This window comes from Alosa pseudoharengus, unplaced genomic scaffold (genome assembly GCF_046254945.1).
Source record: "Alosa pseudoharengus isolate Yale_2024_CS ecotype anadromous, Long Island Sound unplaced genomic scaffold, YU_APseudo_1.1 YU_APseudo_1.1_scf_1, whole genome shotgun sequence".
Classification (NCBI taxonomy): Eukaryota; Metazoa; Chordata; class Actinopteri; order Clupeiformes; family Clupeidae; genus Alosa; species Alosa pseudoharengus.
The window spans coordinates 39,483,791-39,508,515 of record NW_027468564.1 but is presented as its reverse complement, the minus strand read 5'-3'; the positions used below and the strand labels follow the sequence as shown (position 1 = coordinate 39,508,515).

The 24,725-nt window shown below is 40.7% G+C and overlaps 1 protein-coding gene across 5 annotated transcripts in view; it reads right to left on the bottom strand.

Annotated features, from left to right (window-relative positions):
• Positions 1-24,725, bottom strand: part of LOC143127676 (NACHT, LRR and PYD domains-containing protein 3-like) — an 83,445-nt gene that overhangs the window by 34,220 nt on the left and 24,500 nt on the right. For 4 of the 5 annotated variants that reach the window (XM_076289327.1, XM_076289309.1, XM_076289335.1 and 1 more), the window contains 3 exons: positions 10,822-10,992; positions 6,718-6,888; positions 4,023-4,196 (listed from right to left, as the gene is read on the bottom strand). In XM_076289327.1, the coding sequence (XP_076145442.1) occupies positions 4,023-4,196; positions 6,718-6,888; positions 10,822-10,992 (516 nt within the window). Of the gene's footprint in view, positions 1-4,022; positions 4,197-4,371; positions 4,486-6,717; positions 6,889-10,821; positions 10,993-24,725 lie in introns of those variants that run through there. The other variant, XR_012987667.1, reaches the window with a different exon arrangement.

Genomic DNA, 24,725 nt, shown 5'->3' with positions numbered 1-24,725 from the left:
TAAATTAAACCCCAAACCAAACGGAAAATCTTCTGCTTTTGATAGCGGTATGCGCTCCAAACGAAACGCATGTCTCACAATAAAATGCACGTAGAAATAAAGGCCTGCTCAATATAGCCTATTCTGCCCCAAATAAAGTCCTGTGCTTTGCGCAGCCTAAGTAAATAAAAGACCCCGGCCATAATTTGAGGATTTACGGCAGTTATTTTTTTATGAGGCTTTGTTAAATAGCCTTATTAATTGTTATAAGCTAATCTCTCACCCTCTTTCTCGACTCCGTGCCTTGGATAGTTTTGAGTTACATTTTGACAAAACCTGTCAGATCTAAGCATTATTATGTTTTTGGTTAAGTTATTGTTTAACCTGATTCTTTTTTATAATTTATTATTTTGGAACAAACGAGGGTCTCTGTTGAATCTGAACGCCGGTTCGCATTCCGCTGCTTTAGAGCACCGCAGCGCAGTGCTTAATATCTTCAAGATAGGCCTAACCAACGTCCAGTCCAAGTTATTCTTCTTGTGATAAAGACCCCATCGAGGAAAAACACGCTGTATTTTTGTATCTTCAATGCATTTTTAAATGTATAAAAAGTTAAATAAATAATGAATTTTAATATAGGCCTAGAAATATTAATGATTAATCGATAGTTGATCGTTAATTCTCCCGACGATCGACTAAGACAATTTAATCGAATGCCCATCCCTAGTGACGTCACCCATAGGTTTAGAGGCACAAGGGCAAAAGTAACTCCTTACCAATCATTCTTCTAATCCAGTGGGCCCCAAACATTTTCTTACGAGGGCCAGCTCACTATGCCTGGCTCTAAGAGAGGGCCAGAGACTCGAAGTATATCAGTAACCATAAATAGCTTAGTGCTGTGAACAACAGCAGTCTAAGTTGAATATTCCATTACATTTAATCATAGGCTACTGCAATTTAATACTATTGTTAGCTGTGTTTATGTTGCCATCATGCCATATCAGTGTAAAATGTAGCTCAAATGATATAATACTAATAAAAAAGACTTTAGCATTCCCAAAAGTATTAGCAGGGAGTCCCAAAAGTATTTTATTCTGTGTGAACTCTGAACTCTGTGTCTTTGCATACACTGCTCAAGTTGTGAACAAGCAATATCCTACAAATAATTTAAAGTTCTCAAACTATGAGAGTTTTATGAAGTGCTGGCAAAAACATCTGAAATCACCTGATGAGAACTTTGTGAACTCTATGAACATTTGAACGAGTGAATAAAAAATATCCCAGAAAGTCCCAGAAATATGACTTGAATAGACGTTAGTTAGTTATTAACAATTAATTGATAAACTTTTAGAATACTTTGAGCTCTGATGCAGTCAGCATAGGCCTCTTACATTGTTTGAAGGTAGGCCTACATTTCATTCCGTTTTCGATGGCAAATGCGAAACAGCGCCAAAACAACCACCAGTGGAGTATTACATGTGTACTGTTAAGAATCGCCATAGAGAATGAATGGGGGAAATTACGGATGTCATAGTTTGACGATGTCGTACTCCCGTGCGGGCCAGATTCTATATACCACGGACATGTTTTGGGGGGCCACCCAAAATGAGGTTGGGGACCACTGTTCTAATCCATCTGGTCGATTTAAATTGTGGCGTATCATTAATGTACATTTTTGAGTTCTGACATTTGAGATTAGCTGATTGGAAATTTGAGCAATCGACATAGTCTTAGGAAATTACAGTTTTCATCAAATTTCCCCACATTGCTCCAGTGGATTTCTGTTGTATATGTCTTGCTGTATATATCTTCTACAAAAATCTACTTTATTGTTATTAAAGTGAAATGGTTGCGGTCACAATTCACAGCCAGTAGTTTGAGCACATTTCAGAAATATCGTTTTTTGGAATGAATGGGAGTCAACGGGAGCCATAAATCTCAGACTGGCGGTGATCAAAGAATATTTAGCCAGATTGGGTGACACCGGTGTGTTCTGGGGGCTAGACATATGAACTGTTGTGATGCTCATTTTAGTATTTAAGTGTGTTTTATTGCTCCGTGTTCTCAGGATGTTATTCATGTATCCAAGATATTTATGTATTTCATTATTATGACCGCCTCGCAGCGAATGAGTGTAGGATCATTACGACACCCTCCGAATGCATGCTAAGTTTTGTGTACTTTCGTTCATGGGGGGGCCTTACAATAAAATCATTTGTGTGTACATTTAGTGACGTACACCAACAAGGATTCCCGGGACACTGAAAGACCGGGGTACACGAAACTTGGTGGGCATGTAACCCCACATGGATAGCATGGAACCATCGTTTTTCGTTTTATTCTGTAGCCCCCCCGCTGGACTGGACCCCCCGAAAGGAGGGTAGGGCAGACACAGTTTTCTGTGAATATCTCGAAAACAGTAGGGTTTAGGAGGACCATTTTTTTTTGTATGTTGATCTCAAGGGGCCATGTCAACCCATTCCATAACCACTCATTTCATGTATAGCGCCACCTAGTTAAACACAAAAAAGTAAAAATGAGGTGTTGTAATTGAAGGTATCTGTGACCTAACATAGTCAAAACTGCACAAAAGTGGAAGTGTAGGATCATTATGACACCCTCTGTATGCACGCCAAATTTTGTGGAATTCCGTTCATGGGGGGCCACACAATAAATTATTTATGTTACTATACACCAACTGGCCTGTAGGTGGCCGGAGACAGTTTTCTGTGAATATCTCGAGAACCGTAGGGCCTAGGAGGTCCACCTTTTTTATGTATGTTGGTCTTAAGGGGGCATGTCAACCCATCCCATTACCACTTATTTCATGTATAGCGCCACCTAGTTAAAAATTAAAAAGCAAAAAATTAGGTGTTTTCATCACAATATCTCTGGCTGACAAGGTCAAAACTGCACGAAATTAAAAGTGTAGGATCATTACGACACCCTCCGAATGCATGCCAAGTTTTGTGTACTTTCGTTCATGGGGGGGCCTTACAATAAAATAATTTGTGTGTACATTTAGTGACGTACACCAACAAGGATTCCCGGGACACTGAAAGACAGGGGTACACAAAACTTGGTGGGCATGTACCCCCACATGGATAGCATGGAACCGTCATTTTTCGTTTTGATCTGTAGTCCCCCCGCTGGACTGGACCCCCTGAAAGGAGGGTAGGGCAGACACAGTTCTCTGTGAATATCTTGAGAACTGTAGGGCATAGGATGACCATTTTTTTCCGTATGTTTGCCTCCAGGGGTCATGTTAACCCATTTCATGTGCACACATGTGCACAAACAGATACACACACACATACATTCACAGTAATTATACGTATGACACATACTCACACAGTAGACATATGTATGCTTGCATGCACAGGCACATGTATACGCAGGCACACACACAAGCACGCACACACACACACACACTCACACACACACACACCCACACACATAACATAAACATAACACAAACAATCAAGAATTTCTCATTTCTTCTGTGTAAAATTTATTTTACATGTGAAATCTATGAACTAATCATGTTTTGGTACTTGTTGTCTAGCAGATACCAGTGAGAATTGAGTGTGGATAATGCAATTTAGTGAAACAGTTAGAATCATATAGGCCTTTCAGCGTGATTTCTTTTTGTGGAAAAAATGTGCTGGACTGGGCGGCGGTCATATTTTGTACCGCTCTGCGGTACATCTAGTTTACCTACAAATTGTTGAAAGAATTGAATAAAACTCCTTCACCCTTCAGTGAGTCACTTCAGTGCAAGCTGTCTTAATCTGTTGCCTGGGTAGATGGTGTGGTGTTATGCATTTAAGAACTGTAGACGTGTAAACTATTCAGGAGCCTAATATGTGTGAACTGGGGGACTTTTACCTGCAATACTTAAAGGGCCATGACATTCCCAGTTTAATATGTGGGAGACCATGTAGAAACATGAGAATATCAGAACGGTCTCCAACAGATGATACAAATGGATGACCAGCTCCACTAGAACTCAAATCAAACTCACATAAACACCCATCACTGACCTGAAAGTCTCTAGTTTACAGTTGGGATCATCCAGTCTGTCTGTGAGCTTTCTGACACCTGAGTCTCCTGGGTGATTGTAGTTCAGATCCAGTTGTTTGAGGTAGGAGGGGTTTGATTTAAGGGCAGAGGACAAGAAAGAACAGCCCTCATGTGTGATGAGACAACCAGACAGTCTGAAACAAAAGATAATTTTTCCTCATGATTAGGACAATGCATTAAAGGATACACTAGCAAATTCATTCAGTAATAATGACAGAAAATCCCATAAATATCTTTAGAAAAACATACTTTACTAACAAGAGTCACAGACACATAGCTTGACTATACAGGCAAAAGTTAATCACATACCTGCAAACTCAGAGGGGCTGAAAAAGGTGACATATTTCCGAAAGAGCATTTTAACACGTAAATGAAGGGATATCGGGATTAACCGACATTTCCATTACATGCACATGGGTAGACCTACAATAATGAATATTGATTATCATCATATATTATATTACAATAAACGTGCAGTAAGCAGAATTTAAATATGGCTGTATTTAACACTTTTACTTATTAAAACGACATAGTCCTACTAGTAGGCCTACCAGCTGTTTTGAGTTAAGGCCATGTTTAGCCTAATTGAATAACCTAATGATGGAGAAGATATTTTCAGACCTGCCATCCTTGAAGAAATGTCAGTATTACCTCAAACCAGGGAAAATACATTGCCCACCTTGGCCTTCATGTATGCAGCCAAAAACAGACCAAACAACATAAATGTTGACAATCTGTTTTAAAGCCTAATCCTTATCTATAAAAATCACTGGTGTTGATAGAAAGGGACTGTGGATATCCATTTTCTGGTATCTGTTCTAGCATGTCTGGTTTATCAGTACCTCTTTTCAATCCATTATTATTTTATATTTTTTGTGAATAAATACATCTATCCCTCATGTTATGTTGGTGTCTTTCTGCTCCTCTCGTGTCTACTGAGGCTGCAATGATCACATTCCGACTAAAGGGGCGGGTCTCAGCAGTGCGTTATGTCCGTCTACTCTAGAAGCCTAGGTCTCGCTTGTTTGTGTGCTAATTATTAAAAATTATGATCTATATACTACACAGAAAACTAACAAATTAAACACCTTAATCACTGAGCAAGTCAAAATATTTTGCTAGGTCCACTTTCAGATTTGTTGCAAATAACTACATTTGGCCTTGGAAAGGTCTGCGCTCCCCGAGAACGTCATGTCTAACCATCAGACACATGGAAAATATAATGCTAAAGGAAATAACACGTGAACAAGCAATAACTTTCCAAGGCAATATTAAACTATTAAGCAGAGCTAAATTCACAATCGCACTCAGTGCAGAGTCGTTTTGTTTCGCAAAGCAATTCAAAACGGCCAGCTGCGAGAACGTGAATTTGCGAGTAAACACTTGTTAACCTCACAGCAAGTCTTTCATTTAACCCACCGAGGGCAAGAGAAAAGTATCCTAAGAATATGATGTTTTACCTTGAGTCTATAGTCAGTGAGAGTGTAGCATGTGGCCCGTGTTTGTTAGCGGACATTTTCTTTTTTTCCTTGGTCATATCGCTGCTGCAGGCCATAGCATGCAGGCTATGCGTAACCGAAAGTGAGAGATTAAGCCCGCCCACAGAAACAACTGATAGGTAGGTCTTCAAAAATAGCACAAAGAGAGGCCAATTACTTGCCTATCAATCTCGCATGAAATTGACGATAGTCTCACTCCAGGCTATGGGAAGTTGCCCCGCCCCCCACCCCCGAAAAAAAACTCTTCGGATCTACACGATTCACGTGAATGACATATTTTGATTCAAAAACTGCGAATTTCGCCGAAAGGTGACTAGTTTGCAGGTATGTAATCAACAACAACAACAACAACAACAACATGAGCACTACATGCGTTCTGTTCAGGTTACAACACAGTCACTGGAGCTGACCACTGCCACTGTGCTAGTCCACCAGTTACAGAGGTGTCCCAGATGCAGCTCTAAGCTCTACTCTGCTCTGTCTATTTTGGAGACCAGTTCAGCAACAGCGTGATTCAGAAGTGTCCCAGAGTAGCTCTAAGCTCTGCTCTGCTCTGTCTACTTTGGAGACCAGTTGAGCGACGGCGTGATTCAGAAGTGTCCCAGATGCAGCTCTAAGCTCTGCTCTGTCTATTTTGGAGACCAGCTGAGCAACAGCGTGATTCAGAAATGTCCCAGCAGCTCTAAGCTCTGCTCTGCTTCGATTAGGTACCAAGCCTATTTTGGACAGATGCTGCATCTGGGACACTTCTGAATGTGGGGTTTATGCTCAGTAGCATTCCATCAGGTTGATATAAGTGAAGTAAGAATACATTTTCACTTCCAAGAAGTGTTTTGTCGTTTCTGGTAAACAGACTGAAAAGTTTTTTGTATGTAAATCATAGTGGTGGCTGTACACAGATAGGGTGTGAAGCAGAACCTGTGAGATACATTCAGTGGTTATGTGTCCTGCATCACAACTACTTATTGTACAAGGAGACATACTGTAGATAGTTGGCCGTACTATCCTGTCAATATATCCAAACTGGAATGCTTTTGTAAAAACAGATGTGTGACCAGTTAATGGACGACAAACTAATCCAGCACATGCATCATGCACATGGACAAGCTCCAATCAGGATTTGTGTGATACTAAAATGAAAGTCAAGCACACAAACCTTAGAGTCTGCAGTTTACAGTGAGGGCTACTGAGTCCTGCAGAGAGAAGCTGAACTCCAGAATCTTTCAGGTCATTGTCACTCAGGTCCAGTTCTGTCAGGGAGACCAATGACTGCAAAGCAGAGGCTACAACCTTATAGGATTCCTCTGTTAGCATACAACCAGCAAGTCTGCAGAGGCCAAGAGACAGAAAATAAAATTTGGCATGGTAGCATGAATACAAATAAAGAATACACTAGTAAAAATGTTTTAGGACAAATGTAAATCAGGTTTCTCGGCCAAGTATACAGTGGGCAGTGCTTCGACTTGGCCAGCTTCCCTCGCAGTCCGCGCGCGGGATCACACGGTATCATGCGACTTTAATTTCTATTTTTCCAGTGCACTGCAACGACGCTGCAACAACCCAAACAACCGGCAGATGTCTCAAGTGAGCAGGGTGTCTCATAAAAAGAAATGGAGCCTGGAAAACCCTACACAGACTTCACAACAGACTTTAGCAGACTGGTTTAGAAATAATTTAATAGCCAGAAATATGCCTGCCCTGCCCTAATAAAGAAATATTTGGTTAACTGCGAGTGAATCCCGTTTGCAGCCGTAGAAGAAACGCAGGACAAATTAAACATTCTGGTTTTCTCCGAGTGCATCGATGATAGACAGACATCATTTGGACAAAATATAGAGCATATTAACCTCCGTTGCTCAGCCAAATGCCTTCCTGTTACGTCCTGTTATCACGGAGTTACGATAAACGATTTTTGATGGTAACAAGTTTACTTCATTAGGGACTGTTCGTTATATATTTAAGGGGCTACCGGAGGAGTTTTGGGAGCATTAGTCCAAAAAGACGTGACCCTCCCTCGCCAGCAAGAAATTTTTCTATGACCCTCCGAAGTGATTATGAAAAAACGCATGACCCTCCCTTTTCATTTATTGATGCCTTCTGTAGGCTACTGGGTCAATTTGGGAGCTTGCATGCTACCACTCCTTCCTTAAAATGCCTTGAAAAGGCGGTCATTTGCACAATTTCATAAATTATCACCGAAATATAGCCTACCTGTCAACTTTTTCCGGGTTTATCACATACTGTATTTTAACTGAAATCATAGGCCAGCTTGCAGATAGCCTACGTCTTTTTCATTTCATAGAAGGGCGGATGGATGCAACTGTGAGGATGGCAATGAGTTGTTAACAGACATGAACCAAGACATACTGTATAGCCCAGCAGCAATCTATCTAAAATACAAAATATTAACTTAAGTGTTTTACGATGTCTTTGTAAATTACGTTTAATTAAAAAGTGTTTCACTTGTCTCAGGTTTAAAGGGTAACCGTGACAGGTGGTCTATTTTAAGCAAAGGATGAAGCAGAGGTTGTTGTGAAAAGGAAGAGGACTTTTATTTGGTCCAGTAAACAATACACTTACAGCAGAAAAAATAATATACATATAAGAAAACTCCACTCTACACTAGAGACTACTTTCAAAGTATTTCCTGCGCCCCTGTGTCTTGGTGATTGTTTACACCTGTATTTACAGTATTTAAAGCAGGTGTAAACAGGCTCATAAGCACCGCTCCGGAATGCAGGTGCTTATTTTATTATGATAATTTTAGAGCATACCCGGTAATTGCTTGCCCATACAGACTCAGGGACAGGTGTTAATAGCCTTGCCATACAATGGACAGTCATACACAGGTGTTAATCACGTTAATTACACGTTATGCACGATGTAGCCTAATCAGTTCTGATAAAACAAAACAACAATTTGTGAACACTACTGAAAAACACGAAATACCAAAAAATATATACAATAGCCTACATTCAAGCAATAATTCAATAACTTAGATTTAAATAATAATAATTCAATAATTGAGCTGCCTTGGCGGAGGTCTGGGCTCTCTGAGAGAGTGCCGTTCTATTATGTGCATGGGGACGTACGATTGAAAGCCCTTCTTAAATCGACCAGAAATATGCTTGATCTTAATGTAGGCTAGCCCATCCTCAAAAAGCACTGATGATAGTGGAGATAACGTGTTATCCCGAGGCCTTTGCAAGTCAGCATCTCCGACGGTAGTCTACAAGTATATAAGTTTTCGATGTCCCAAATGGAGAGCCATACTTTATTGTTTTTAACGATCTCTATGCTACTCACCAAAATGTATGCATGGGAACATGATGAAGTATCCAACTGTCGTGTGTTAAATTATTGTGATTACGAGCCAGTGGTTTTCAAACATTATGCGTGACTCGGACATCTAACGAAATGCAACAGGCTCATATCGTCCTCGCATTCGCAAAATGAGGACATACATGAGACTGCTCAGATAATAACAGATGTGCCTCAAGTTTTGCACGGTTTTAGTCAAGTTATAGGCCTGTTTACCTTTAAAGGTTCTGCATTCTGCATTTTGCAATGAGCAGTGCTTTCCCTTTTGAATTGGAAATGCTCTGTGTCATGGTGTGTGTGTGTGTGTGTGTGTGGGTGCCCTGCCCCCAACAACTCACCTTTCCACCTCTCCACCTCTGGCCTATTGTCCAGGAGGAGGAGGGGCCTGAGGCCTGGTGGCCTGATAAAAAGGCCTGGTTAGACACCCAATGCATAGCCCACATCGAAAACCTATATTTTTAATAGGGTAGACTACCGTCGGAGATGCTGACTTGCAAAGGCCTCGGGATAACACGTTATCTCCACTATCATCAGTCAATGCCCCCTTGATCAAAGTGGGGAATGAAAGAAAAAGTTTGAGAACCACTGGCTTAACAAGTTACCTGCAGTCCAGAATACACAGAATATTGCAACGGAAAGTTGCAAAAACAAACAAGTATCCCCCATCCAATGATATCGGCAAATGTTTGTTTTCCAAAGTAAGAATTTCACTTCACCATGCACCTTCGACAATGAATAGCTCATTACACTTATGTTACTGTTAAACGTAACTGGTATCATTTCAAACATTATTCTGTGTCCTAAAAACTGGCATATTTTATGGCATTGTGTCATGTAAGGTCATTGCAAAATCTAGAGAAATCTGTGAGGTGGTCAGCGGGGGACAATTGAGACACACATTGGACACACATTGAAACTTCCCACAACTTCAATATTTGACAACATATCATGAATGGTACTTGAAGTATGTGTTATTTTAGATAGATTGCTGCTGGGCTATATGTCTTGGTTCATGTCTGTTAACAACTCATTGCCGTCAAGCACGTATCTCGCGGTTGCATCCATTACAAACAAACATGCAATGTGAACGTCTGGGATTGGAGAGAACCCTAAATGCTCTACTGAATAAGCAGGAACTCAAACCTTTAAATGAAAAACACTCTTTAATAATCAAAAAAATAAACCGCTAATGAAGTAAACTTGTGACCATCAAAAATCGTTTATCGCCTGTAACTCCGTGATAACAGGACGTAACAGGAAGGTATTTGGCTGAGCAACGGAGGTTAATATGCTCTATATTTTGTCCAAATGATGTCTGTCTATCATCGGTATCACCGGTTGTTTGGGTTGTTGCAGCGTCACTGGAAAAATACAAATTAAAGTCGTGTGATCCCGCGCGCAGACCGCGAGGGAAGCTGGACAATTTGAAGTAATGCCCACTGTAGGTTTACATACTTTGGTCAGCTTTTGGAAAATATGACTGATCATGCAAAACATTTTCTTTTATTTAGGGATTGTGTTTAGATAAAGCCATTCATCATCTCATAATTGTGCGCTAGTCTGATTATATATACACACAAGTGAACACACAGGTTTAACTGGCTATTAAGGGAAGTTTCCACACCTATGATATGCTTTACTGTAATTATTAGTACCTGTTTATAAACAGTCAATAAACAGTCAAATAGTTCATGTGAGACTTCTATACATTTTACCCAGGGCTACAATAATCTGCTGGCTAGAGCCATGAGGAAAGCAAAAAGAGCCGTCATGAGATTAGACAGGATTATCCTGTCAATATATCCAAACTGGAATGATTTTGTAAAAACAAGTGTGATCAGTTAATGGACAAAGAACTAATCCAGCACATGCATCATGCACATGGACAAGCTTCAATCAGGAGTCGTGTGATACTAGAATGAAAGTCAAGCACACAAACCTTAAAGTTTGCCGTTTACAGTGAGGGCTACTGAGTCCTGCAGAGAGAAGCTGAACTCCAGAATCTTTCAGGTCATTGTGACTCAGGTCCAGTTCTGTCAGGGAGACCAATGACTGCAAAGCAGAGGTAACAACCTTATATGATTCCTCTGTTAGTTTACAACCAGCAAGTCTGTATAGAGTGAGAGGCCAAGAGACAAAGAATAAAAGATGGCATGGTAATATGAATACAAATAAAGAATACATTGGCAATAATGTTTTAGGACAGATTAGAATACATGATAGGACAAACAAATATAAAGGATAAATTATAGGACACAACAAAGTAAAACACAATGCGCATGATGATGCAGTTGTGCTCTTAAGTTGAAAAATGCAAAACACTTTGTTTTATTTAGGGATAGTGTTCAGATGAAGCCATCTTTCATCACATTATTTTATGTGTGTGTGAGTGTGAGTGTGTGAGAGAGAGAGATCAAATGCACACAAACTGACACACCCAGGTTTAACTGGCTATCATAGGTACATTTACACACACTTGATTTTAAGTAGTGCCTGCACATTCTGCACATTTTACCCAGGGCTGCAATGACTTTGCTGGCTACAGCATGGTGAACAGCAAAAGAGCCGTCATGATTTGTGAGAAAAGATAATTGAGCTGTGTGAGCAAAGGTCACAAAACTGTACATCACATTTAGTCAAAATTGATAGCAAGATGAATATAGCTTGCCATCAGAAAATACTGGAGGACAATTTACGCTCATCTGCCCGAAAGATGTGCTTTGGACGCACTTTGACTTCCCAACATGCCACTGATCCGAGGCACAAGGCCAATGATCCACAGCACAAGGCCAAGTTGACCTTTCAGTGGCTACAGCAGAAATAAGTGAAGGTTCTGGAGTGGCCATCACAGTCTCCTGACCTCAATATGATTGAGGCACTTTGGGGAGATCTCAAACGTGCAGTTAATGCAAGACAACCCAAGAAATAGTGGGACCTGGTAGCTTTTTGAATGGGCATCTCTACCATCTGAGAAAAGGGTCATTCCGGGCTTTTCTCAATACAAAGTACGCTAAAGAACGGTCTCCCGTTCTTGAAAGTTCGAACTTGAAAAGTTAAGATTGTGAGTCCAGACTCTGGAGAACGCGAGAACACAGGACGCTCAATTTGCAGTTTGAGACAGCAGCGTTCTTGCCAACGGCAGCTTCTCTCGGAACAGCTCGGGAGTCTAGTCATTTACCTATTGCTCTATTGGTCTACCCAGTATTTCTGACATTTACAATAAAATATATAATTCACCAGCTTGTTTAAGTTTGTTCCTCATTGATTTTTTTTTATTAAATATTAATAAGAATATATTCACTTGCCGATGGCGGGAACAACGTTTGAAGTTCGCAGTTAGTGACAGTTATGATTAACGTTAGTTGTGAAGCCTGCAGCCTACCGTTTATAGCCTAAACATGGATCGGATTGTAGCAGCAATTATGATAGGTAGGCCTATTATGCATCAATGCTGCCATTTCTCTTATGTGAGTGTCATGGCTGAGCTGACGTAATGCATTGTGCATCTTCAATCCACCAAGTCACCACCTGATGCATCCTTGATAAAACCAACAATTCGAGAACACTTCCGGGAATGTTATGCGTTCTTGAATAAATGCGAACTTGTGAATTGGAACAGTACTTCGGCGGTGATTGATGACGTTTCAGAACGATTTTCAAGTTCATGAGAACACAAGTATAGAAAAGAACGCATATTGAGAAAAGCCCAATGTGTCAAAATCACACGTTTGGACCACATCGCCACAGATCTGAATGAATCTTGGAACGCTGAAACTACATGTGTTTTGGATCAATATTAAGTGAGATTTTAGCTAATAAAGTTTATATAAATTAGAGGGATGACTGACTTTTTTCTCCCTTAATTTCAGTCACAGAGGAATTGACGGACATGTGGACTCGAGTCATACGAGTCATGATTTTATTGACTTCAGACTGGACTTGATAATATTCGTCATGACTTGCAACTTGACTTGGACTTGAATACTATTCACTCGAGACTTGACTCGGACTTTGCCTCTAAAAGACATGTTCAGCCTGAACGAGAGGGGTATAAAGAGAGAACGGCCCCTTCCTTAGGGTTCATCTTTTTCCTTTTCATTTTTCTTCAGATCGAGCCGCAGAGACTTGAACACATTTATTTTCTTTGTGTTTTTTATTTGTATTTAATAAAAGTCAAAATCCTAACCTTTGGTTAGGGGTTTGTAAAAAGACTGTCTAGCGTTTTCTCGTATTTTTCTGCCTCTCCTGTGTTGCTGAGAACCCCGGACGCCTTGCAACAGGGGCTACACCCTAAAGGCTTGACTTCGCTCCAGGTGAGTAGGGGTCCGTTTGAGGGCTACTTTCTAAGACACTCTATATGGGCAAAAAATATACTGTGCACGCACTGACATACACAGGAGTAGTAGAATGCCAGGCATTTAGGAAAGAAAGTCCTATGCTCCAGATCATGATGACAAACAACTATTGCAAATACAGCTCTGAATTTATTCCTCTTTTAGTGAAGTTAACCACATTTTGAAGTACGAGTCAAGGGAATAGGGAACAGTGACTAAGAGATAGAGAGAGACTCTGAAGTAGTCCACCTTCCTTAGCCCCCAAACCCCAAATTAGCGAATTTGATTCAGATAGAGAGTGGCTCTCAATCAAATCAACTCTCTCTTACATCCTAAACCCGTTAGGGGGCCCTCGCATCAGACACACACACTGAAAAATACTTACTCTTTTACCCTGTGATATTACCACAGTCCAAAGACGAACACACACAGGAGTAGCGATCTCAACTGTGTTAAAGGGAATCCCTTTAGACACCAGAGTAGTCACAAAACGCATACCTCCTCTTTTTTTTAAAGTATATTTGTTGGGCTTTTTTGCCTTTATTCCAACAGGACAGCAAAGATAGACAGGAAGTGAGTGGGAGAGAGAGATGGGGTGGGATTGGGACATGACCGCAGGTCGGATTCGAACCTGGGTCCCCTTGAGCACTAGGACCCGAATATGGCCTGTTGCGTCACAGCGCCCCCCGTACCTCCGTTTTTACCCTGTGAAATCCTCCCAGTCCGAAGACGAGCACACCCACACTTACAGGAGTAGCGATCTCTACTGTGTAGACACCAGAGTGGACACAAAATGCAACAGGTGTTACGTATCTCGATGGGATGCATGTTAACTGGGGATAAACAATTAGCATGCCATCACAAGAGTTTTACCTTATTTACTGCAGATGTGACTCGACAAATAGTCAATCATAATACTAAGCCTACTTCTGTGCAATACAGAACTCTGCGCGAACATTTATGTTATTTACAGTGGGTCCCTGTTAAGTTTGGACGGGTTCCTTCAGGAATCACGATCCCCATTTTCTCGGCAGAAATGGCACAAACTGCAGTTGACACAAACAACCACAAGGTGTCACTTTGGTGCCACTACTATTTTTGATGCGACTTGACTTACTGCTTGCATGATGCAGTTTCCAAGTCAGTAGAACAATCAGAGAAAGCTGAGCCATTACCAAACATATATGATAATACAATAGCGTGAGTTTATATATCTTATACCCTATTTGTCACGGTTACTTATAGATTTGATAGTGAAACGATAAGCGCATAAGAGCATAAGAGACTTTCAGCGGGGGCACGGGAACTTAAATTGATCATGGTAGTTTAAGCTTACACTTGACAAAACATTGTAATATGAAAATGTAGATGCAATTGTTGTAAAATGGTGCAGCTCCTTTAAAAAAGCACCGTGTGCAGGGATGGAGAGAGAGAAAGCGAGAGGGGATAGGCCTATGTGTGTTAGAACTTAGCGTGTGGAAAAAGTACGTGCTGTTGAGACTGGAGCGAGTCATATTCAAAATAATGCAAAAAAAAGCAATTATCCTCATTCATTGCAACCAAAGCATGCCTGCTTGCCGACGTTCAAACGAAAAATATATCAAAGCACCTTTTGCGTTTGAATGTAGCACGAAAAAATGTTTAAACAGCTGGACAAATGGTGTAGCTAATTGATTATATAACCTGTACACCAGCAATTGTTGAACATTTACCTGTACAAGTACATTGACAGTAGCCCAGCATAACAGCATGTTGTAGGCCTACTGTAGAAATTTCACTTAAATTGCAACCGCAACATGCCTGCTTGCCAACGTTCAAACGACAACGAAAAAGATAATAAAACAACAAGAGGGTTGAGTCTGAATGACACTGAGTTTTTAGACACTGAGTTTTTGTAGTTAAGAAATATTTTCGTATAAAAAAATGGTCATTCTTCAATCTCCTTCACTGACGCCTATGGAAAAGGCATAACGTCCCAAAACAACGATCAATGATCATCAAATTTCTCTCTCACATTGCTCCTCATAACCATCTATAAAAAAGTGTTTTTTCTTTTCTTTTTGAGCACATCCGAATCCCAGGACATAACGCACGTACTGGACCTAATAGGCTCGAGATATAATTCCAAAGGGGGCAGATAGGGGCCACTGCACTTAAAACTTAAAAAGATGAAGCTTTCCGAACTTTGAAATTGCGATCAGTGACTGGCATCGGGTGAACGAAGCTTTTCGAAGTTGAACAGGCTAAAAACTATTTGCGCACCTCCATGTCACAGGAGAGACTGGGCTCTCCCTTCTATGAAAAAAAAACGTGAGGCTACCTGCAAACTGGCCTATGATTTCATTGCTGAGTTTGCGGCAAAGCAAGAAAAAGTTTTTTTTCCTGAGTCAGGATGGCGAGTCAGTGTCATTTATTTGTCCAATGTTAGCCTATAGATACAGACCAGTACATCTTATCAATAGTTTGAATGTCGTGTGTGTTTCTGCTCATTGACAAATACCGTTCAGCAATGATTCATGCCCAATTAATTCCCCCTGTTAAAGTTTTCGCCTTTGTTACACTATTTGGTTTCGTGACGTAGCCTAGCCTATGATAAACACCATATGGCCAAATATGTGACTCAGCTAATGTTATAGGCCAGGGGTCTCCAACCTGTTTGGGAATGAGGGCTACCTGAAGAACCGAAATCATATGGAGGGCTACTCATTTAAAACAAACATACCCTCACCCCTTTTTTGCGAGGGTAGTCCTCCTAAATAATAGGCCTATGTGATTTTTACTTTTAAATTATCAATATTGTGCAGGCCTATACGTGTATATATAAATATTATATATTAAGCAACTGTATTTTCAAATTTAATATCAATAACCTATGCAACACTACCAACATTTTTGTTCAGTTTGTTCATTTCCAAGTTTGCATGAGGAATCTAATCTATTTTTTTTTTTTTTTACAAAAAAAACTATCTTTTTGTGCAATTAATAATTTGGGTTACAATTTGTACCCAATTTATACCCACCCACCATTATGAATTCAGGGGTTGTTTAAGTTCTGATTTCAGTGGACAATTCGGTTTTAACATTTCAATAGTAATCGCCCACACCACCCTAACATATGAAAACTCCTTTTAAAGTTATTGCACACCTGAAATGATCCATGATCTGACAAAAAAGGGTAATGCACAGTCCTGCTCATGCATGCTATAACATTTTCAGCGCTATTATACGGCAGTTGCCTACGGAGAAAAGGCCTGTGAGCTAAAGCAATTGTTTTTCAGTCCTTGAACAATCATGCAAGAACCGTATTTGACGAACATGGAATGGCCACAGAACTTTTGCAAAGATATGCTTCCATTGGCTACACCAGACAAGCAAGTTTTTTCTCCCTTTACTGTCTATGTGTGCGAGCAGCGTGTATGCGTTCCGCTTCCGTTGTTGTTTAAAGATCGAATGGGAAACAGATTTGGAGCCGAAGGCTAAAATTTAACGCAGCTACAATTTGTAAGGTATCACCAATATCAATTTAATGTTAGATGTATGGCTACATACATTCTTAAAATGGTTCTGGTCTAGACTTAAATATCTATTGAAAACTTCACAATGGAGCGTGTTTTTAGAGTGTGATCTGCAGGCGACCTGTTGGCTATTTTTAGAAAGTGCGCTGGGGGCGCCTCATAGCCGTCCCGCGGGCTACCTGGTGCCCGCGGGCACCGTGTTGGAGACCACTGTTATAGGCTATACAATTGAATTTCCCCTCTTAAAGGCAAGCTGGTGTAGCTTATTAGACTAGGCTACTATTAAAATACACCGACGGTAGCCTTGGCTATAAAGTAAGCTGTCGCATGATTTCATGCACGTAAGTGAAAAGGGCCTTGCATCTGTCAAGTTCGCACAGGGCCTCGCATCCCCTTGCGATGGCCCTGCAGCTCCTCCTAAGACAGCGAGGAAAAAGTTAAAATACGCGATAAACCCGGGAAAAGTTGACAGGTTTGTTTCGGTCCCGGTGATTATTTGTGAAATTGTGCAAACGACAGCCTTTTCAAGGCATTTCAAGGAAGGAGTCGTAGCATGCAAGCTCCCAAATTGACCCAGTAGCCTAAGGCATCAATAAATTGTTGGGACTGGGGAGGGTCATGCGTTTTTTCTCAATCACTTTGGAGGGTCATAGAAAAAATTCTTGCTGGCGACGTCTTTTTTGACTAACGCTCCCAAAACTCCTCCGGTAGCCCCTTAATTAAATAAATAACGAACAGTCCCTAATTGATTAATAGCCTAGGCCTACACCAGCAATTGTTGAACATTGACCTGTACAGGACATTGACAGTGGCCCAGCCTAACAAGCAAATGTTGCAAAATACATCAAAAGACGCAATTAATCAGAAATAAATAATGTAATCTGCATCGCTTTATTTAACAAACTGCAACCAACAAGAGCATTGAGTTCGCTGTAAGGCCAAACCCAAGAGCAAAGTCTATCTGTTAAGGCAGTCGATAGGCTATATAACAAGCTGTGTGCCTGGAAAGACGATAGATGACGGCTCTGGTCATCCCATACCCTCCCCCCACTTCCTGTAGCATACTATTATGAAGGCCTGTAGCCTAAAACGACTCGTTGCCTTTTTGTGACATTAAGCTTTTTCACGTTAAGCCCCCCTCCCCCATCCCCTTCTTTCACAAGCAGTGGGGGAGCGCGGGGCACAAAGTAACACTTTTTGGTAGACAAAGGAGGGTTCTCCGCGCTTCTGTCGTTTGGCCACAATCCGTTGCAACCAGGCCAGGACAGATATTTTAGAGAGAAGGAGAGACGCCGGTGCAGCTCAGATGTCTTCTTAATTTTCTTTATTCTTTAGTAAAAGGTGCAGAACATTATTAAACTTCGACTAACATTTCGATGTGTCGATGTTTTTGACTAACGAACATCGAAACGTTAGTCAAAGTTTAATAATGTTCTGCACCTTTTACTAAAGAATAAAGACAATTAAGAAGACATCTGAGCTGCACCGGCGTCTCTCCTTCTCTAACACTTTTTGGCTTTGGCTAAATATTTCTAAAATCATTTGAGTTTCACTAGTCACATGTTTTAACAAGCAACACTTGTTATTGAACTAATAACAGAAGTGTGTCGAAAATTGACTTTATTTTCCATACGGAGAAATAACATATGCAGAGTCTAACCAAAGTCAATCTTGCCAAAAAAGCCCTCAAACCTGAAAACACATGAGGCAAAAGTGCAAAACATCACAAAACTAACTAAACTAACACGCATATTTTTGTATTGCAATCATTGTAGCCTACAGTTGTAACAGCGCGTAACAGTCGTTTTACTCCCCGGATGCGCTCATTATAAAGAACGTTTAACGTGTCCCAAAAACAGCTATCAATTAATCACCAAACGTCTTATAAACAAGTATTGCCAGGAGCAACACCTTGCAAAAAATGATAACAATAGGCCTAGGCCTTTATATGGCTCTGCTCCTGCCTAGATTCGAACTCAGAACTGCCTGAAAGTTGCAGACCTGTTCTGGAAATACGTGCATTAACCAACTCGACCGTCAGACAACGTTATCTGCTTCGAGTAGGCCTATTGGGTAGGACTGTAGCCTACACTGGTTGCTGTGGCACAGTCTTGAGTGACCGAATTCGTTTTTCTTTGTCATATGAATGCTGTCGTTTTGTTAACATTACTGTTAAGGAATTGCTGTAGGCAAAGTCTATATTTCAGCCTCGTTAGTGTAGTAAAAAAAATCAGAACTATTCACAAGGTTTCTGGGCAACATATTTATGTTCTGTTAGCAAGCGAACTTCTCATGACTACCGACAAAGTAGCCTACTGCCAGCTGACGAAGCTCTCATTTTAAAACATTACTGAGAGACAGACACTGTACAATCAAGAAATCTTGCCACTGAATCCAAAACTATGTTTAACATTATGTACAAGGCTTAGGCTACAGTGGACTAGCATGTTTCAGGGGCTGCTAAAAACACAGAGAAACGCACTGAAAACTCGGCCAATCACAGCCCTTGCTGTCGAATTCGTCTGGTTCGACCGTGGAACTCCACAGCGGACTATGCTGCCCCCAAGCGGCTGCAGTTGTACTTACATTTCACCATTCACCATGATCGTGAATGAAGTGTCAATTTTTAACGGGGACCCACTGTAGGTGTCCATAATAAATATACAAAAACTATATATTTCTGCGATTAGTTGAAGACCACAGAACCAGTTGCTCCACAGATCTAAGTTCATGTTAATTTGGGAGAGTGCAGCCTGCAGCTTCTGTTAACTAGGGGCGGTGGAGAGATATAGTTTGCTTCGGTAGGCCTACATACTTATAATTTTGAATGGCTGCTTTAGAATATGTTGTTAAGGAAGAGTACAATAAACAGGTGTACTGAAAAAACATGAACAATGTCAGCTCGGTATGAACCCATGTCACACAGAACACATTCATGGTAGGCAGGCGCGTTATCAGGAGCGCCATCTCAAGCTTTTTCAAAATTAAGCCTACATGCAGCTGATTATAGCAATACCCACTGGCTGTTGGCTACATCATTTCAATATGGGCAATGTACAGTAGTAGTATGTGCCTATGTATCTCTGAAAAGGCTTCTATACCAAATTAACATGGCAACATGCCTAAAAGGTCGAAGAAATCTTGTCTTTTGGCAAAGTGTTGGTAGTGTGTTGGTTAGTGCATCAGTCTCTCAATCTTCAAATCAAATTTGTCAGTGAAGAGTTGGTTCGAATCCGAAGATAACAGGGGTGTTTTTTTGCTCATGGCTCATACAGTGGGCATTACTTCAAATTGGCCGGCTTCACGCATGATTCGCATGTGACCTCACGCACGATCACGCAACTTTAATTTGTATTTCTCCAGTGACGCTGCAACGACGCTGCAACAACCCAAACAACCATCAGATGGCTCTTGTGAGCAGGGTGTCCCGTTTTTAGAATCAGAGAATGAAGAACACGTCAGGTTAATTAAAAAGTATTTTCTATGTGTCACGAAAGGCTTCAGAGGGTGGGTTACAGTTAACACAAAGTACCCAAATTTCAATAGCCACAGAATGGACTTCGTTTGGTATGTTTTAGGAATCATTAGCCTATATGCTTTAGGCTACTTCAGGACATGGCAGCCGTCACCAGTATTGCCACGGCAATACTACTTTTCAAAGTAGGCTAGTATTGCCTGGCAATACTAGTTTTCATACATGAGGTTACACTAATAAACAACGTCACAAACTGCTGCTGCGCTGTGCTCATCAAAGTGTTTTTCCCCATGCATTTATTCTACGGTCAGTGACTGCCGCGAGAGAAGCGGGTTCTGTAGGCCTAAATCAACATTGAATTAGTTATTGGATGACAGATTCCAAAAATAATTCAGTGGAAATGCATGGATTCCAGTTGCTGCTACTGGAAGAAACTGGAATCCATGCATTTCCACTGAATTATTTTTGGAATCTGATCGATCCCTTATCATACCTGTTCATTCTTACTCGTCGCTCGACTTATCGTGACTAAATTCAAGATGGCTGCAAACGCTAAACTTCGTGAAGATACTGTCTGTATAAATCGTCTTGTAAGTAAACTACCAGTGCTTTTTCAAAGTTCTCAATGTCTCGTTTTAAATGTCAGGGCCCTCGGAAGTCTACCAATGAAGTGTGGAGATACATTGAGCCTCGTAAATGGTGTAAAACAGTGATTTATTTGCATGGCTAGCCCGATGCAGAAGCACCACAATTGAAAAAGCTGTTGGTAGCATCGGCTAACTAGCGCCAGATTTTGGAGTGCAGGGGACAAGCCGAGATGGGCTAACAAATGAATTAGGGTGATCTGCATCTCCGTTGACCAAACGCTATGGTTTTGCTAACCCATTCGCAATACTACTTTCAGACAAGTAACGGCACCTCTTGAGCAGATTTCGTTAAGTTACTTTGGAGCTCCTTAAAATAGGCCAATTGTTTTTCATAAGGGTTATATGTTTTCAGAACAGACAAGTCACATACAATCCACTTGGCTTTTCATAATTAGAGCTGCAGCAGATGTCGCACAGCTCAGAATTGATCATTAGGGCCCGAGCACCGAAGGGCGCAAGGCCCTATTGTTTTTGTAAGGATTATTATTATTATTTTTCTATATTATTATTGTTATTCTACTTTTTTGCTTTCCTGTTTTTGAGGTGGTTAACATGGTCGAAAACTCTTGAAATTTGGCACACACGTCAGGTGTAACACATCGCAGTTAGGTACAAGAGCTTGACCCCGGGCGTGGCCCAGGGCCTCGCTAGCGCCCCCTTAGGTGACTGATCCCGTGGTTGGCAAATATTTTGAGGTGGTTAACATAATCGAAAAGTCTTGAAATTTGGCACACACAGCTAGTGATACAGTGAATAGACAGGGATAAAAGCTTGGCACTGGGCGTTGCCCAGCAACTCCATAGCGCCCCCTTATGTCACTGTGACTTGTGGTTGGCATATAGTTTTAGATACACACACCAAATTTGGTGGGTGTATGTAACTCCCAAAAACAAACAACTTTTGTATTAACATGCCATTAGCCACGCCCACAGGAAGTGAGGTAATTGAGATTTTGTGCGTTGTGGACATGATCAATTTTAACGTACTCCTCCTAGACGGTTGATCCGATTCATGTCAAAGTTGGTATACATGACGCCGAGATGTTGCTGATGATAAATTGTGAAGCGTTTTTTTGATATGTTGTAATTTGACGAAATGGCGAAATTATTAATTTTAATACCCTTCCACATAAACAATAAATGTGTCATAATTCACCATGCATGGCTTGAAATGTTTTAAATTTCACAGGTCATGGAAGACCATGTTAATGATAATATTCACATGCCCATAATGCATGTTTGGCATAGCGCCACCAACTGGCAACAGAAAGAATGACAATTATACTGATGTCATATGATCAATTTGAACATACTCCTCCTAGACGGTTTGTCAGATTCATTTGAAATTTGGCAAACATTATGCCAAGATGTCGCTGATGTTAAATTGTGAAGGTATTTTTGAATGTTGTAATATATTTGATATGATTTTAATATCTCACCACATAAACAGGAAATGTGTCATAAATCACAGTGCATTGAATGAATGCTCTGAAACTTCTCAGGTTAATAGATATCATGATTATGATGATATCCAGACACCCAATGGGCCTGCCTGGCATAGCGCCACCACCTGGCCAAGCAGGAAATGTGCCAGAAATGGACAATGCCTTAAGTGATTGATCTGAAACTTTATAACATATCAGATATCATTATTGTGATGATATTCACATTCGTAATTCACAGGCCTAGCATAGCGCCACCATCTGGCCAAGCAGGAAATGTGCCAGAAATGCTCTATGCCTTGAATAAATGGTCTGAAACTTCTCATGTTAATAGATATTATGATTATGATGATATCCAGACACCCAATGGGCCTGCCTGGCATAGCGCCACCACCTGGTCAAGCAGGAAATGTGCCAGGAATGGACAATGCCTTAAGTGATTGATCTGAAAGTTTAGAAAAAAGTTGGATATCATTATTGTGATGATATTCACATGTGTAATTTCCATGCCTAACATAGCGCCACCATCTGGCCATCCAAAAAGTGTATCAGAAATGTTCTTTGCTTAAAATGAATGGTCTGAAATTTCTCAGGTTAATATATATTATGATTATGATGACAACCAATGGGCCTGCCTTGCATTGCGCCCCCACCTGGCCAAGCAAGTACATGTGGCAGAAAATAAAGTACAAAAACAAATAGCACACGTATCAAATATGTACATTTCACAAATGCACCACGTCGGTGCTTTGTTGGATTCCGACATGTAACGGGTTGCGGCCCGCAGGTGCTCGGGCCCGCCATTGCCGCTTGCGGCTATATTTACAAACTGTGTTTATAGACAAACTGTTGGCTTTTGTTTTACTAATGATTAAAAAATAATATAAAATAAAGTCAGTTTGGGTTTTCGAAACACATATTTGAATGGTAGGGTATGGATACATTACTTGGCTTAGGAAGCAAAAACAAAATATTAAACCCTACAGCAAGTAGCCTGCCTTGGTAGGGACGTTTGAATCATGTAAATCTGACATCAAATCAACTGAAACACTTCAAAATAAATGTTCAAATAAATCCCAGAGTTCGGTTTCGTTAAGGTTGTATTATTTACCTAATTTACATCTGCATTGGATGACTTTGTTTACTGGAAGGGATCGAAATCCTATTTTTAATATATTTCCTAAAGTTTCGGGCCTACCCGCGCGCACCCTTTTCCTCCTCTCTGATGTTTAAGGATTTTAAGGCTATTTCGCATAGGCTACTCAATGGTGCTATTTCACACGCATTATAGCGACCCCCACTCAACGGGGCTAGGTGGAAGGTGTTGATAGCCGATTGCGTAGCCTACAGTGGACTAGGGCTGTCAAAATTGCTCAAAATGACATTTGAATTTTCCCTCTAAAATAAACACATGTATTCGAATATATTAAAATATCTAGGCTATATTTGCGCATTATGTCAATGACGCGCATCACGTCATCTGTTTTTAACTTTTTGGAAACTTTTGAATTAACTGAAAGAAGATAAATATTTTCCGTTAGTTTTGGAAGTTTATTTTTATGTAGCCTACAATGGCCAGTTCCGACAAAGCCAAAATTACTCCTTTTGAAACAATGAGTGAGCAGGCCGCGCGTATGTATGGTTATATTGCTTGACAGGGGGGGATCCCAAGCAGCTTTCAGCCATAAGGCTACTTTGAGAACATTTCCTAATTCACCCGGCGCTGATATCCAAAATGTTGAAAACTATTTCGGCATACAAGCAGTTTAATTAAATGTAATTTTCGTTGTAAACAAACGGGCTACTTGGTGAGGCTTGGCCTCACAGATGTGCTCGTGCCTTAGATGGCAAGACAAATCTTCACGTTATAGGCCTAACTGAACGCCCGATTCACGTTGGCTGGGGGGCAGGGGGCCCACCAGACATTTGTGCCCAGGGGTCTATGAATTGTTAGTCCGGCCCTGCCCCCTACAAATCGCACCTTTCCACCTCTGGGACAGCTTAAAAGAAGTCGAGAGGACTCCTAACTCACTAAGACCTATTCACAAACCGCTTTCTGTGGCATTTCATGTCGCAATGTTTTGAAATGCGTCTACTACGGTCTACAGGAGCTTCCAATCGCAAGGAAACACTTTTGCATTGTATGCATAACTAACTGATGCAATAACGCCACCAACAACATTGTCAACATTTAAATTAAATGTAACGTTATTGTGAATCAAATTAAAATGTTCTCCTATTTGCAAACGTAGGCATAGGCATAGGCTATGGTGACCGATTAATTTAATAATGTTACAAAGATACTGCATCAATCCGTATGTTTCATTAGGCTACTAGGCTATTTGTTTTGCCTTACTCTTGATTCATTTAGGCTAGGCCTTTTTATTCATTTATTCATCATCTTCCGTCCTTGTGTAGCGCACACATTCTC